This window comes from Elephantulus edwardii, unplaced genomic scaffold, assembly GCF_000299155.1.
Source record: "Elephantulus edwardii isolate Elephantulus edwardi_28Jun2011 unplaced genomic scaffold, EleEdw1.0 scaffold00048, whole genome shotgun sequence".
In the NCBI taxonomy this organism is placed as follows: Eukaryota; Metazoa; Chordata; class Mammalia; order Macroscelidea; family Macroscelididae; genus Elephantulus; species Elephantulus edwardii.
The window spans coordinates 6,113,758-6,127,878 of record NW_006399798.1 but is presented as its reverse complement, the minus strand read 5'-3'; the positions used below and the strand labels follow the sequence as shown (position 1 = coordinate 6,127,878).

Below are 14,121 nucleotides of genomic sequence, written 5' to 3'. Positions count from 1 at the left end.
GGTGGACTAGAGATTATGGGGCAGCAGCAGGCCCCTCAATGAAACAAGTCAGCAAAGAGGCCAGGAGCCACTGGAGTAAAAACCAAGCTTATTTGGCCTCCAGGCAGCTCGTGCACTCTGTTCCCAGCCCTCCACCTCAGACATCCTGTGGACCCTCCCTCTGTGGTGGTCTCTGCTCACCATCCCTCCTCCCCTTCATCCTCATCCTCACCTCACCTTCCCCAGGGGAGGCCTGGAGGTGCCCCCTCGAGGCTGGTCGGTGTCACTGCATTCCGGGGAGGTCTGGCAGGACCTAATTGGCTGCGACTTTGTGCTGGACCTGATCGGGCAGACGGAGGACCTGGGGGACCCAGCTGCCCCCCACAGCTACCCCATCACCTCACATGATTTCTCCAGCATCCCTCGAAACTCGTAGGTGTCACCTCAGCACCCCAGTCCTGGGGGGTGGTGCCCATAGTCACCCTGTCGCGCCCTGGGGTTGGTACTGCAGGCCAGTTCTCCCAACTAACCCGCCTCCCTCCCTAGGAGGGTCCCTCAGCAGCATGTAGAGCTTGTCTCAGCTTGACCCTGGCCCCCCGCCCCCGCCCAGTGGCCAAGGTAGTGAGCTGAGCCCCCTCTCCCGCAGAAGCCCTGCAGACATTCCCCCTGCCCCCAGCGTCTGGGCCCCACAGCTGCCCTCAGGACCACCCCCAGGTGCAGCTCCAACACTGCCCGGCAGGAGCCACGCAGGTAAGGTTGGAGGGAGCACCTGGGGGCCTCACGGAGGGCTGGGGATGAGTACAGGGTACCCCATTACCCAGACAGGCAGCACAAACCTCCCGATCTGCAGGGGAGTCCCAGGCATCAGGGAGCCTTGATGGCTTCTTGGACAACGTCTTCGAGCCGGTCCTGTCCCCCAGCATGAGCGTGAGTACCTGCTGGCCTCGCACCTGGCTGCACCTCCCTCCCGCCGCTTCCTGGCCCTGGCCGTGTGACCTGTGACTTCTGTCCCTCCAGGATCTGGAGCAAAGCAGGGCCCTTCAGGGCCGCATGAAGGGAGGGGGTGCCATGCAGCCGAGTGGGTACCCCATGGGTGAGTGGGGCTGACCCCTGGTGGTCGGGAGGGGGTGCCAGGCAGCAGGGTGGGTACCCCATGGGTGAGTGGGGCTGACCCCTGGTGGTCTGGGCAAACATCTGGGCCCCATGCTCTTCTGTTTGTCTGGGACTGGAGGGAGGGGGCACATGGGGCAGGAGGGACCACCATAGGAGTCCTGTTCCCTCAGTGTACCCAGGGATGATGCAGATGCCTGGATACCAGCCTGCCATGATGCCAGCACCTGCTCCCATGGTGCCAGCCATGGGCGCAGTCCCTGCCATGCCAGGTAAGGTTGGAGGCTGTGGAGTCTCTTCCCAACAAAGCCAGCTGAGACTGGGGGTGAGAGCCCTGCCAGGGGCCCAGCAGTCACAGCGGGCAGAGGCCAGCAACACTAAGTTCACCACCTGTGTGCCGCCTCCCAGCCATGATGGTGCCGCCGCCGCAGCCGTCCCAGCCCGTGCTTTCCAGCCTCGAAGCCAGGCAGCTGGCCACCCAGCAGCAGAACTTCATCAACCAGCAGGCGCTGATCCTGGTGAGGTGGTGGGCGCCCAGAGTGGGGGGGGGCGGCGGGCAGGCCAAGGTCTCACCTCCTCCCCTCCAGGCCCAGCAGATGACAGCCCAGGCCATGACTCTGTCCCTGGAGCAACAGACCCTTCAGCGGAGGCACCAGGCCCCAGCCTCCAGGGCGGACTCCAAGGCCCCACCCACAGCCACTACCCCCAAGTCCAAGAAGCCTCCTGCCCCTGCCCCGGCCCCTGAGGAGGAGCCAGAGGAAGATGTGAGGCCAGTGGGAGCCACTTTCAGGGTGAGAGATGGAAGCTGGACTGTGGAGGGGGTGGGGAAGTGGGAGAAAGCAGGAAGAAGAGGAGAAGAGGCTGCCAGGCCCCAGGCTCCCCAGGAATGGAGGGGTACGCCGTGGACACGGCGATTCAGCTGGCTAAGGCCGCACCTGCACTGCCTTTCCCTGCCAGGAGGAGCCCGCAGAGGAGACTGAAGACAGGCCCCAGAGACCCAAAAGCTTCCAGCAGAAACGAGACTACTTCCAGAAGATGGGTGAGGGTGCAGGGAGGTGGGTCAGGGTGGGAGTGCGCTCTGCCCTCCGGGTTGGTGCACTGTCCAGCTGCCCGGTGGGCAGGCCAGTTGGTGGCCACTTGGTGAACACTGGTCATGTGGGTCACATACAGGGCAGCAGCAGATCAAGGTGAAGAAGGTGAGGCCTCCAGCCAAGGTCCACATCCCGCAGGCAGATGAGGAAGAGGAGTCAGAAGAGGCTGCGAGAGCAGGTGGTGGGAGGAGACGGGTAATGGATCCTGGGCATCCTGCTTCTGCCTCTGCCCACATCGCCTCACTGTCTTTCCTCTCTGTGCAGATTCTCCACCCCCTCCTCCTCCTCCAATAGGGAGGAAGTCAATGAAACAAGGTGCAGCCAAAGCTGCAAATGAGGCTGAGGCAGAGCCAGCCAAGGAGGCAGAGCCAGCCAAGGAGGCAGAGCCAGTCAAGGAGGCCAGGGCTAGTGGTGGACAGGGCCTGGCTGGAGGCAGGGGGGTCATGGTGCACAGCTTGGAGACCCCCTCTCAGCAGCCAAAGCCCCACTCCCAGCGACCAGAACCCAGCCGGGAGATCCGTAACATCATCCGCATGTATCAGAGCCGCCCAGCACCTGTACCTGAGCCCGTGCAGCCATCCAGGTGGGCTCCCTGGAGGAGGAGGTGGTGGGGCTGTTCTGGGATTGGAGACCCCGGTAACCTCTTCTTGCTTCCAAAAGGCCCCCGAAAAATTTCCTGAAGAAAAATGACCCCAAGCACGAGGCTCTGGCTAAGCTTGGGATCAATGGTGCCACCTCTCCCTCACTGGTGAGGACCCCTCGCCCAGCTGCCCCCTCCAGGCCACGAGCTGCCTGCTGAGAGACCAAGGTGTTGAGGAGCAGTGGGCCTGGGTCCTCTGCTCCCCATTACATGGTCTTGCCCCCAAGACACATCCTGTGTGCTTTCTCTGTGCCTCCTAGATGATGTCCCCCAGCCTGAGGAAGGACTCCCCCCCAGCAGTGGCCCCTCGACCCAAGAAGCCCGTCCGGCTTGGGCCCTCCAGCTCCATCAAGGAGAAACAGGGCCCCCTTCGAGATCTCTTTGGCCAGGCCCCACCCACTCCCGGTGCACCCCCACCTCCACCAGCACCCCCACTGACTCTGCCTGGAGACCCAGAGGTGCGGCCAGCTAGGCCACATGGTGAGGACCCCGTCTCTGTGTGGTGGCCTCAACAGGCAGAAGCAGGACTCCCAGCAGCCTCTAAGTGTCCCTGGCTGAGATCAGCTGCCCACTCCTGGACTTTAGAGCCATCAGCAGGGAGCTTGGCTTCCGCATGCCAGTCCCGGGAGGGGCCAGCACCTCTGGGGCCTGCGGGTGCCACAGCCTGTCCCTCTAGGGTTGTCCTCCAGCAAACCTGACACCTTAGTGGAGATACAGTGACCTTGGCTGACATGGAAGGGGGCTGACATGACTTGGGAGCTTAAAGGGCAAGATGTGGAGGCCAGAGAAGGTGCTGAGGGCAGAAGTGAGGTGGCAAGGGACTGACTGAGAGGGCTCTTGGGGGAGATGAGGGCCTCCCCTGTGCCCCTAACTGATGTCCTCCCCTCAGTGTCCTCGGAGCCCATGTGTGACCAGGGCATCTCCACACAACTGCTTGTACCCTCGGGCAGTGTCTGCTTCTCCTATGCAGGGCCACCTTGGAAACTCTTCCTGCGCAAGGAGGTGGGCACCCCACCCAGCCAAACACTGGGGGCTAATCAAGGGGCTTCCTGGGGGCAGGCAGGACCCCCCTGAGCTTGTGCCATTCCCCCCGCAGGTGTTCTATCCCCGGGAGAACTTCAGTCATCCCTACTGCCTCCGGCTTCTCTGTGAGCAGGTGAGACAGTGCGGGACCAGGGCAGCCGCGGGGTGCACAATTGCTCACTCCACCCTCAGAATGTTCCCCCGGAGCAGCCCCAAGTCCATGGTGTACAAAGGATCCCCAAGCGCAAAGTGGATGGGCTGGCTCGCGCCCCAGATGCCACTCAAGTGTTTATAAAGGGTCCTTTTTGTGTTACGTGGCTTTCACCTCTTGAAACAAAATAGTGGAGAGAAGCCGAGCCAGTGCACAAGATGTACACAGCACGTACACTCCCAGCGGGCTGCAGCCCAGCCTCTGCGCCCAACTACACACAGCCCCCTGCCATCCATGGGAGGGTGGATGGGAAGCTCTGGGGGACAGGCCCTGGGCTCGGAGCCCCTCTGTCCCATTCCGAGGCCTCTAGCCTTCCATCCGCCGGCTGTGCCTGTGGCTGTTCCCGGAACCCTGGTGACGGCTGCCTCTGTCCTAGATCCTGCGAGACACCTCGGCCGAGTCCTGCATCCGGATCTCCCAGGACGAGCGGCGCCGAATGAGGGACCTGCTGGGTAGGGGCCCTGAGGCTGGGGCTGGGGGTTGGGGGGTTGGGAGCCGCTGCTGTGTGCACCGAGCACAGCTGGGGCCACTCCTGCCTGCAGGGGACCTGGAGGTGGGACTGGACTCCATCGCCTCCGCTGAGGACAATGTCAAGAAGCGCATCGTGGTGGCAGCCCGGGACAACTGGACCAATTATTTCTCCCGCCTCTTCCCCGTCACGGTCAGGGTCAGGGACCCTAGGTCTGTGGGATCGGGGTGGGGTGGGGGCTCCCAGCCTCCAGCAGCAAAGATGAAAGCGGGGTCTCTGGGAAGGACAGCTCGGGGGCCTGTTCCTTAGCCCTGAGGGGCCAGGAGCACGAGGCCCCACAGCCTGCCGTGACCCACTCGCCTCCCCTCAGGGTGAGAGTGGCAGCGACGTGCAGCTGCTGGCCGTGTCCCATCGGGGGCTGAGACTGCTCAAGGTGACCCGGGGCTCCGGCCCCCACCCAGACCAACTGAAGACCCTCTGCTCGTACAGGTAGGGAAGGACCAGGGCCGGCTGGGGAGGGGCAGCGGGGTCCCGAGCTCATGGCCCACTGTGTGCACAGCTTTGCCGAGGTGCTGGGTGTGGAGTGTCGGGATGCCACCACCCTGGAGCTGTCGCTAAGGAGCGAGCAGCTGATGTTGTACACGGCCCGGGCAGGCGCCATCAAGGCCATGGTCGAGCTGTACCTGAATGAGCTCAGGAAGGCACGTGTGGGCCAGGGGGGCCGGCTGGGGGTCAAGGGGTCTGTTCATGCTGTGGGGGTGCACTGGACTGAGGGGTCAGGGGGTCTGTTCATGCTGTGGGGGGAGAGCTGGCTCTCTAGAACTCTTAGTGTTGGGTGGAGAGGTCAAAAGAACAGGAGCCACACCTGTCCCCTGCCCACATGCCCACCGATTCACATGCCCACATGACCACCTGTCCCCGACCCACATACCCACTGATTCACCTGCCCACTATACCCACCGATTTACCTGCCCACATCCCTACCTGTCCCCTGCAGACATGCCCACCTGTCTCCTGCCCACATGCCCACCTGTCCCCTGCCCACATGCCCACCTGTCCCCTGCCCACATATCCACCAATTCACCTGCCAACCAGGACTCCAACTATGTTGTCGCCCTGCGAAGCTACATCACTGGCGACAGCAGCCTCCTCAGCGTTCACCGCGGGGACCTCATCAAGCTGTTACCCATGACCACCCTGAAGTCAGGTACCCCTGGGGACAGGCGGGGGACTAGCCCTGCCTGCCTGCAGAATCCTGGGAGGTGCCTGAGTGAGGTGCCCTGTGGCTGCCTTCCAGGTTGGCAGTTCGGCTCCTGCGGGGGCCGCTCGGGGCTCTTTCCCTCTGACCTGGTGCAGCCAGCAGCCGCCCCCGACCCCTCGGTGGAGCAGCGGGGCAGCCGGCAGAGGAAACCACCGCCTCGTGGGGAGCCGGTGCTCGCTCCGGGGGCCAGGGCCTCGGAGGTGAGAACAGCAGGGGGTGAAGGCCCCAGCCCGAGGCCCGCTGAGTGCTAAGGAGCCTGGTGGACTTGGTCCGAGGTTGCTCGCTGCCCCTCGCTCTCGCCTCCCTCCCAGCAAGACTGTGAGCCCGCTGTGGGCAGGGGCTGCTGTCCCCCGTCACCTGCCACAGAAGACGCTGCTCAATAAACAGCTCTGACTGTCTGTCTGCCTCTGTCTGCTCACTGGGCTGCCTGCCTGCTTCCCTCGGGGCTGGCTTGGAGAGGGGGTGGGCAGGGCCTCTGGGACAGGCCAGGGGGCACACAGGTGGCAGCAGGTCTCCTGTGCTCCCAGCTCCCCATGAAGCCGCGGAGCTGGACGCACAGTGAGGACTCGGAGGCCACTAGCCTGCCTTCGGTTGCCGCCTACGACTCCCTGCCCGCAGACTCCCATGCCTACACCATGCCGGAATTCGCCCAGCGCTTCTTCCGGAGGCCCCAAGGCTTGTGAGTGTCCCGCCCCCAGGCCAGCCTGGGCAGGGCCACCAAGGCCATTGCTCCTAGCACCAGATAGCCTCGGCTGAGGGCAGGAGGGCTGGACACCCAGGCTGTCATCCTTCTGTCCCCAGGCTGCCTGCAACAGGTGAAGGTACCACGGTTGACCTTGTGCAGTACACCAAGGTGAGGTAGAGTTGGGGGGGCAGTGAGCGCAGGGTCCCTCAGCCCCACATGACCTCCGCCTCACGGGCCCACATCTGTCGCTGCAGGTGCCCATCCAGGAATCGCTCATCGCTCTCGGTGACAAGGACATGAACAAGAGGGCTGTGGAAAGCTTCCAGGGTGAGTGCCAACCTGGGCCCTGGCTGAGGCTGGGTGGTCAGCTTGGATCCCTGCATCCGCAGCTTGTCTCCCAGAGCCCTCTGTCCCCTCAGAGAAGCTGTTTGGTGTGTCCACAACCCACCCAACAACCACTTCTCCTCTCTAGGGTTGTGGGGGGCCCCCATCTGCCTGTGGTAAAGCTGGTCCAGGTGCCCCATCCAGCTCATTGCATTTTGAGCAAGGCTTTGACCCAGTTCATTTCTGTTTGAGAATTTGCACTTCCCTACTCTGGTGGCCTAGCGGGCAGAGGGTTGCAATGCCAATCGGAGAGCAGGCAGTTTGAATCCACCAGCTGCTTTGCAGAAGGAAGATGGGCAAAATCCTCCAGACTCTGAAAACCCTCTGGAGGTCAGTTATGAGCTGGTCCCGACTCTACAGCACACGTAACAATAACATGCTCGACATTACGAATCAGGTTGTCCATGAAACAAGACTTCTGGGTATGTGTAATAATCCCCTCGTGCCGCTTGAGAACTTAGACCACGGTCAGGGCAGGTGCATCTAATTGGTCTAACATTGCCCACAAATACAGTGGTCGACGTTCTTCTGTGCTGAGTAGTGACCAGGGTCTAGAAAGCTTAAGTGGCCCCTGAGATGTGACTATTATTAGTCGGAGCAAAAGAGAGTGAAGAGAAGCCGACTCGAAGAACTCGGATGATCTCAGCATCTACTCCTCTGAGACCAGGAGGTCTACATGGTGCCCAGTCACTCTGATCACAGGAGAAGGTCCTGGACAGAGTGGGGGGGGGGAAAGTATAGAAAATGGAAAATGGTAAAGAGACCAGGCATGTCCTGGTCTACTAGAGACTGGTGGGACCCCCAGGAATGTGGCCTGTGGATGCCCTTTAAGGCTGGACAGAGCCCACCCCCGGGGGACAATTCCAGCTTATACTCAGACCTATAAAGTGGGCCTGGAGGGAGGTACTCCTCGGCACACACACCCCCTTACAAGATGAAAAGGGCAGCATTTACCCTGAAACAAATCCCAGAAGACAGGAAGGGCCTGGAAATGAGGACAGACAGACAACTAGCACCAGAGGAAGTAGGAGGAAGAGTGTCACACTGAGTGGATGTAACCAGAGCAAGCAAATCAAAGGTGTATGAATTGTTGAGCGGAAAACGTATTTGCTCTGTGGGGTTTCATCCAAACCACAACTGAAAAAGAAAAACCAGATGTTGATTCAGATTCTGTACATCAGGGGCAGAAATGCCAATTTCCAGCTAGAGTAGGACTGGACTGAACTGGTTCGAAGGCCTGGTTTGGAGGGTGCTCAGCCCCTATTCCTGCTTTCCTGCTGGGCAGCTCTGATGCAGTTCATGGGGGACCAGTCCAAGCCACGGAACAAAGACGACCTGGAGCTGCTTTACGACCTGCTGAAGGTAGTGGGTTTGTGCATGGGGCTGTGGGCTGCTAGTCCTCCTGCCTGGAATGAAGGGGTGTCCACCCCTCGCTCACTGTCCACATCACCAAGTGCTTACTGAGCATCTGTAAGTGGCAGATGCACGGGACAGGGGACCTGAACTTACACGGGGTTGTGACCCCCAGTGGGTGGAGACAGTGGCAGACGTGTGTCCAGTGGCAATGTCATGATTGTATTTATTGCATTAGAATAAATGTGAACTTTTTAAATGTATTTACTGTATTGAGAAAGGCACTTTGGCCTACGTGAGCTTCCACTCTGAACTCCTGTGTGACCCCGGACAAATTAGTTAACCAGTCTGTGCTTCCTGGTCAGGGTAGAGATCAAAAGGGAGAGGGTGTGTAGCCCTCGGGCAGTGTGACTGTCCTGAACAAGAGAGCATAGGGACAGGGAACCGCACAGATGGGGACCCTTCAGGGTATGGCTTTGCAAAGAGGTTTGCAGGACGGCCAGCCAAGTCCTGGATGTCTCACAGCTCCCTGCCCTTCCTGTGCCCACAGGCATCCCGGGAGGAGAGGCTCAGGGATGAGATTTACTGCCAGGTCATCAAGCAGGTCACAGGACATCCCCAGTCGTGAGTAGGGGGTGCCTGATGAGGCAGGCAACAGGGCCTTTGGGGTAGAGGTGACGGGACACTCCCAGCTGCGAGTGGAGGTGTCTACTGAGGTGGGCTACCTCTAGCCCTGTGTGGAGGGGTCTGCTTGAGTGGACCCAGGGCCTCGGGGGGCCCAGGAGACAGGACATGTCCAGCTGTGAGTGGGGAGGCCTGCTAGAGCAGGCTCAGGCCTTGGGGGTGGGCACAGGGTGCTGGTGGTCTGATGCCTGGCGCTCTGCCCGCAGAGGGCACTGCACGCGGGGCTGGACCTTCCTCAGTCTCCTCACAGGCTTCTTCCCGCCCTCCACCACCCTGATGCCCTACGTCACCAAGTTCCTGCAGGACACAGGGCCAAGCCAAGGTGCCTGAGGGCAGGGGGGCAGGTGCTCCACTGCTGGAGCTCTTCGGGGTGTTCTGACCTCCCCCTGCTCCTCCCTGCAGAGCTGGCCCGCAGAAGCCAAGAGCACCTGCAGCGCACAGTCAAATATGGGGGCCACCAGCAGCTGCCACTGCCAGGGGAGATGCAGGCCTTCTTGGTACTGGGGGTGCAAGTGGAGGGGTTCCTGAGACCCTGTGGGAGAGCACTGGGGCCCCTGAATCCCGGGGGATGCTGATGGACATCTTGTCCCTGCAGAAAGGCCAGGCGGTCCGCATGCTGCTGATCCACCTCCCGGGGGGTGTGGACTACAAGACCAACATTCACACGTTCACAGTGAGTGAGGTGGGGGCGGGGAAGGGTGGGGACGCCGAAGACAGCCACGCCCCTGTGACAGCCAGCCCCCTCGCCAGGTGGTCTCGGAGGTGCTGGAGGAGCTGTGTGGGCGCATGGGCATCATGGACCCGCAGGAAATGCAGGAGTTCGCCCTGTTCGTCATCAAAGGGGAAGGTGAGCTGGAAGAGGGCATCTTGAGGTTGAGGGGGGCCGCGTCTAGGTGGGGTGGACAGCCACTTGTGGCAGGCAGGCCGGGCTGTGACCGTGGCCCCACGCAGGTGACCTGGTGCGGCCTCTGCGGCTCAGTGAGTACCTCAACAGCGTGATGGGGGCCCCTGACCTCAGCCTGCATGCCCGGCGGCTGGGCTGGGAGAGCCAGCTGCACTTCGACCACTCCACCTACATCAGCGTCCACTACCACCAGGTCAGTGCCAGGCTCCAGGGGCTGAGGGCCCCCCAACCGGGGGCCTTCCACAGACATGAGCCCCGCATGCTTCCCCTCAGGTACTGCGAGATTACCTCCAGGGGAAGCTGCTGGTGAGCGCCCAGGCAGACGCCCAGCTCGCCCACCTGGCGGCCCTGCAGCACGTCAGCAAGGCCACCAAGGAGCCCCCCTCTGAGTGAGTGTGTCCCCCTGGAGCCAACGTCCACCCACCTGGTGGGGCTGGAGCAGGGCCAGTTCTGGCTGTGGTCCCCCGTTTTCTCCTACCCCCAGGAGCACCTGCTGTGCGCCCAGCCGTGCCCCCGGTCAGTGGTCACTGAACTTGCCTGTGTCCTAGGCAAGACCTGCTGCTTTACGTGCCAAAGCCCCTGACGTCGCAGGTGGACATGGCCGCCATAAAGGGCAGGATGGGCCAGGAGCTGAGACAGCTGCAGGGACACAGCTCACAGGATGCACAGATTAGCTTCATCGGTGGGTGTGCAGGGGGGTGTGGAGGCCTAGGAGGGGCAGAAGGGACCCCCCCAAGATCCCTGGCCAGAACCTTGCCCTCCTCTCGCCAGAGGCCGTGACCCGGCTGCCCCTCTTTGGCTACACTGTGTACGTGGTGCTGCGTGTGAGCGAGCTGGCCATGCCCAGGCCCAGCCTCCTGGGGCTCAATCGTCAGCACCTCATCCTCATGGACCCCAACTCCCAGGTGAGCACAGCCCCTCGCGTGCCGGCCCGGGGGCCACGCCCCTCCCAGGCCCCTGGATGACCCCGCCCCCCCAACAGAAGCTGTGCTGCTCCATCGCCCTCGCCGAGGTCCAGCGGCTGCACGTGCTCAGCCCCCTGGAAGAGGGCGGGCCCCCTGCCCTGGAGCTCAACCACGGCTCCGCCCACAGTCCCCGCACCATCTGGTTCGAGCTGCCGCAGGTGAGAGCCCACCTGCCGGGCTTCGGTGGGCGGGGCTCAGGTGAGGCAGGGCTCAGGTGAGGCAGGGCTCAGGTGAGGCAGGGCTCAGGTGAGGCAGGGCTGAGCCGGCACGATGCCCCCTGCCTGCAGGCCCAGGAACTGCAGCACACCATCGCCTTCCTCAAGGACAGTGGCACCAACGGCAGCTTCTAGAGGGCCAGCGGCCAGTCCCGGCTCTGCACGCTCCGCCCGGTGCCCCAGCCCGTCCGCCTGCTTGTTACGGAACCTGCCGCCGCCCAGGCCAGCTGGTCCTCGGTGCCCGATGGGCTGCTTTGGGGGCACCATCCTGGGGAGAGCTTCCAGACTTCCTGCGGGTGGGCTGGCCTGGGGTGGAGGGGGCTGCAGGAAGCTCAGCTGGACACCTGGTGCTGCCTGATCTTGGGGAGATACCTGCCTGGCCCGGGTCCCCACCCCTCCTCCAGACCCGCAAAAGCTCAGGTCCAGAAGCAGCAACTGCTGAGAAAATAAAACCACCGAGAAGAGGGATGTGTCTGTGGATACAAATGGGACTTTACTCCACTGTCCATCTGCCCAGCAGGAGCAGGGACAGGCCAGCCCGCTGCCCTTGGGCTCCGCAGCCCAGGAGGAGGCTGCAGGCTGCACAGAGGTGGGGGAGGCATTGAGGCCAGCAGGGGCCCCTCCAGAACAGCCCACTAACTGGGGCAGGTGCAAATAAAGCAAAGAAGTTCATCTTTCTTCCTCGGGCCACGGCAGCTGCCAGTCACACAGCATGTTCTCATTTGGGTCCCTGAGTCTGGATACGCAGCCATGAGGGCAGGGGACACGGTGGCTCTAAGCTTCACAAGCAGGGAGAGGGGCTGGCTCCTGGCCTTGACCTTGGGGGGTGCCTGAGGCCAAGCGTGGCTGGAAGAACCCTGAGAGACTCTGGTGTCAGGCTTGCCCCACGGTGGAGTGCAGGACGGTCCATCATCGCTGGGGCCGGCACAGGCCCGTCCAGTCTGCGTCACTCTCACACCGGGTTCGGCCGTGAAAGAACTGCCTGATGAGGTTCTGAGCTTCTTCTGTCACTGGATTCAGGATGGGTGGTGTAAGGGTCTCCACTGGGCAATGCCCCTCCCACCCTATGCCTCCCACCCCAACATGGGGTGCGGCACTTACCACTTCCTCTAGGGCAGGCCTCCTGCGTCAGCAGGTGTGAGAGGTGGCGGGCAAAGCCTTTGAACAGCTCCTGGGACAGCAGGGGGTGAGAGGCCTGTTTCAAGGGGCCATAGCCACACCCCAGGGCAAAGCAGAGCTCGGAGAGGGCTTCCACTCCTGCCTCCCACCCCACCCCAGGTGTCCCAGGCCAAAGGGCAGGGCAGAGCCCCCCTGGATGCGTACCTTGGATGCAAACTTGCCCTGCTTGTAGAAAGGGGTGAGGCACTTGACCACCACACCCGCAGCCTCCTTCAGAGAGATGCTGGGGGCTGGGGGCTGGCAGGGGCCTTGGGCTGCGGGCTGCAAGGGCTCTTGGTCCCCAGCTGGGATGCTGCCCGTGGCCTCAGCAGAAACGAAGGGCTTGGCTGAGGGGCGAGGCCTCTTCTTAGCCAGGGGCTCTGGGTCCTGAGCAGTCACCGTGCAGGGTCACTCCTGGGCTCCCTGCCGCGGGTCTCCCTCCTGGAAGACTGGTCCTCTGTCCAACCCTCCCCCCTTCCTATGGGGGCACGGTTCTGATGTACCTGCTGCGGTCTGGGATGCTTGCCCCTCTGGGTCTCCTGTGGGGGCATGGGATCAGCTGCAGGGGGTGGCTGGCCATCATGTGGATGGGCGCTGGTCAGAAAAGGTCAGGCGTCAGGCCTCCAGGTACTCACAGGTGCCGGGCTATCTCAGGAATGAGCACTGAGCTCTACAGCCCAGGGGATGTGGCCAGGTGTCCCAGCCCCCCCAGTGTGCTCACCTTGGCTCCTCGCTGGGGGGCTCCCCTGTGATCTTCTCTGGGGCTGGTGGGGGCCCCTCCACCCTCTGGCAGAAGCGGGTGATGCTCTGGGAGTCCTTGCGGGCCGCCTCGGCCAGGAGCTGCTGCTTCTTGGCCCGGGGCTTGGCTGGGGGGCTGCCCTTGGAGTCTTTGGCCTTCTTCTTAGTAGAGGGTCCCCCACTTTCAGCTCTCCCAGGATCTGTGTCTCTGGGCTCAGGGAGGGGCTCCACCCTGTCATCTTGGAGGACTTGCGGTTGCCTGGGGACCTCCTCCTCACCTTTCAGCACAGGCTGTGGGCCTGGTCCCTCTGTCCTCGCCATCAGCTCAGTGGCCGTCTGGAAGAGGCTGGAGCCTTTAGGGAAACCAGCTCCCACCCGCTTGGCTTTGAGCTGTGAGGAGGAGAGAAGGCTTGACCACCAGCCAGTCCCCTGGGACTCGCTAACTGATGGGTCCAGCAGAACCACTGGGTGGGCTAGGCGTTCAGGGACTGGGAAGGGAGATCAGTGTCTCCGTCTTTCTGAGGTCTCAGGGAGACTGAAAGATGTAAGGCTTCAGAGGTGTAGCCAGCAGAGAGGGGGTGCTGGAGGATCCTCCAGGCATCCCAGGGTCTGGGCTATGAGACCAGGAGAAGGCAGAGGGACCCGATTACCACACACCGAGTACACCTGAGAGGCTGGTGGGGTGTCATGTTCACTGGGCTCTGGGGGCTCAGCCTGGGCACCCCTGCCCTTGACCCCACATCCCACGTCAGTGTACAGCTGTCCGTCCTTGGAGGCTTTGTGGATTTCAGCCACCTGCAGTGGGGACAGATGGGATGCACGAGCCATGAGCTCCTCTCAGAGCTCTCACCCAGGCCTCGCCCAAGTAGGTTCTACGGCCACTTGACAAGCTCTGGTCTCCACAGGACAGGAGAGAACCCCCTCCAGCCCTATATAACGGCTTGTGTGTGTGAAGCTGGGGCTCACAAGCCCTGTAGAGCACCCTGTGAGAGCCTGTTTGTCCCCAAGCACCTTCTTCAGCATGCTCTCCCCCACCCTGCCTCTTCTTCAGAACATGCCCCCCCCTTGCCCAGCGCACCTTGTTCAGCACGCTGTCCCATCCCCCGCCCTGCACCTTCTTCAGCACACAGCCCCCCCCACACCTTCTTTAGTACACAGCCCCCCCCACACCTTCTTTAGTACACAGCTCCCCCACACACCTTATTCAGTACACAGCCCCCCAGCACACCTTCTTCAGCACACAGCCCCCCA

At 62.3% G+C, this 14,121-nt stretch overlaps 3 protein-coding genes across 3 annotated transcripts in view; 2 read left to right on the top strand and 1 right to left on the bottom strand.

Annotated features, from left to right (window-relative positions):
* Nucleotides 1-6,167, top strand: part of LOC102850142 (unconventional myosin-XVB-like) — a 31,576-nt gene extending 25,409 nt beyond the window's left edge. The window contains 21 exon segments of the mRNA XM_006886372.1: nucleotides 226-411; nucleotides 629-729; nucleotides 830-906; nucleotides 997-1,072; nucleotides 1,263-1,361; nucleotides 1,498-1,607; nucleotides 1,677-1,880; nucleotides 2,050-2,128; nucleotides 2,260-2,361; nucleotides 2,445-2,763; nucleotides 2,841-2,928; nucleotides 3,081-3,300; nucleotides 3,710-3,822; nucleotides 3,917-3,976; nucleotides 4,431-4,506; nucleotides 4,597-4,715; nucleotides 4,894-5,012; nucleotides 5,083-5,224; nucleotides 5,619-5,730; nucleotides 5,821-5,984; nucleotides 6,096-6,167. Coding sequence (XP_006886434.1) covers nucleotides 226-411; nucleotides 629-729; nucleotides 830-906; nucleotides 997-1,072; nucleotides 1,263-1,361; nucleotides 1,498-1,607; nucleotides 1,677-1,880; nucleotides 2,050-2,128; nucleotides 2,260-2,361; nucleotides 2,445-2,763; nucleotides 2,841-2,928; nucleotides 3,081-3,300; nucleotides 3,710-3,822; nucleotides 3,917-3,976; nucleotides 4,431-4,506; nucleotides 4,597-4,715; nucleotides 4,894-5,012; nucleotides 5,083-5,224; nucleotides 5,619-5,730; nucleotides 5,821-5,984; nucleotides 6,096-6,167 — 2,638 coding nt within the window.
* Nucleotides 6,168-6,317: 150 nt separating this feature from the next.
* On the top strand, nucleotides 6,318-10,977 carry LOC102849733 (unconventional myosin-XV-like). Its single transcript, XM_006886371.1, has 14 exons — nucleotides 6,318-6,463; nucleotides 6,586-6,637; nucleotides 6,724-6,796; nucleotides 8,139-8,215; nucleotides 8,757-8,830; nucleotides 9,097-9,212; nucleotides 9,293-9,387; nucleotides 9,486-9,563; nucleotides 9,641-9,737; nucleotides 9,842-9,987; nucleotides 10,068-10,183; nucleotides 10,343-10,476; nucleotides 10,566-10,699; nucleotides 10,777-10,977. Exons 1-14 carry the CDS (start codon nucleotides 6,318-6,320, stop codon nucleotides 10,975-10,977), a joined length of 1,539 nt encoding a protein of 512 aa, XP_006886433.1.
* A 906-nt stretch (nucleotides 10,978-11,883) lies between these two features.
* RECQL5 (RecQ protein-like 5) overlaps nucleotides 11,884-14,121 on the bottom strand; it is a 35,037-nt gene continuing 32,799 nt past the window's right edge. Inside the window, exons 14-19 of the mRNA XM_006886370.1 lie at nucleotides 13,528-13,665; nucleotides 12,854-13,260; nucleotides 12,636-12,726; nucleotides 12,298-12,519; nucleotides 12,076-12,145; nucleotides 11,884-11,984 (exon numbers count right to left, since the gene is read on the bottom strand). Of these exons, the coding sequence (XP_006886432.1) occupies nucleotides 11,884-11,984; nucleotides 12,076-12,145; nucleotides 12,298-12,519; nucleotides 12,636-12,726; nucleotides 12,854-13,260; nucleotides 13,528-13,665 (1,029 nt within the window). The remainder of the gene's footprint in view (nucleotides 11,985-12,075; nucleotides 12,146-12,297; nucleotides 12,520-12,635; nucleotides 12,727-12,853; nucleotides 13,261-13,527; nucleotides 13,666-14,121) is intronic.

Coding starts and splice junctions, on each gene's coding strand:
- LOC102849733 (XM_006886371.1), top strand. CDS start 6,318: ATGAAGCCGCGGAGCTGGACGCACAGTGAGGACTCGGAGGCCACTAGC. Junction 6,464..6,585: donor TTCCGGAGGCCCCAAGGCTT/GTGAGTGTCCCG, acceptor TTCTGTCCCCAG/GCTGCCTGCAACAGGTGAAG. Junction 9,388..9,485: donor GGGAGATGCAGGCCTTCTTG/GTACTGGGGGTG, acceptor TTGTCCCTGCAG/AAAGGCCAGGCGGTCCGCAT.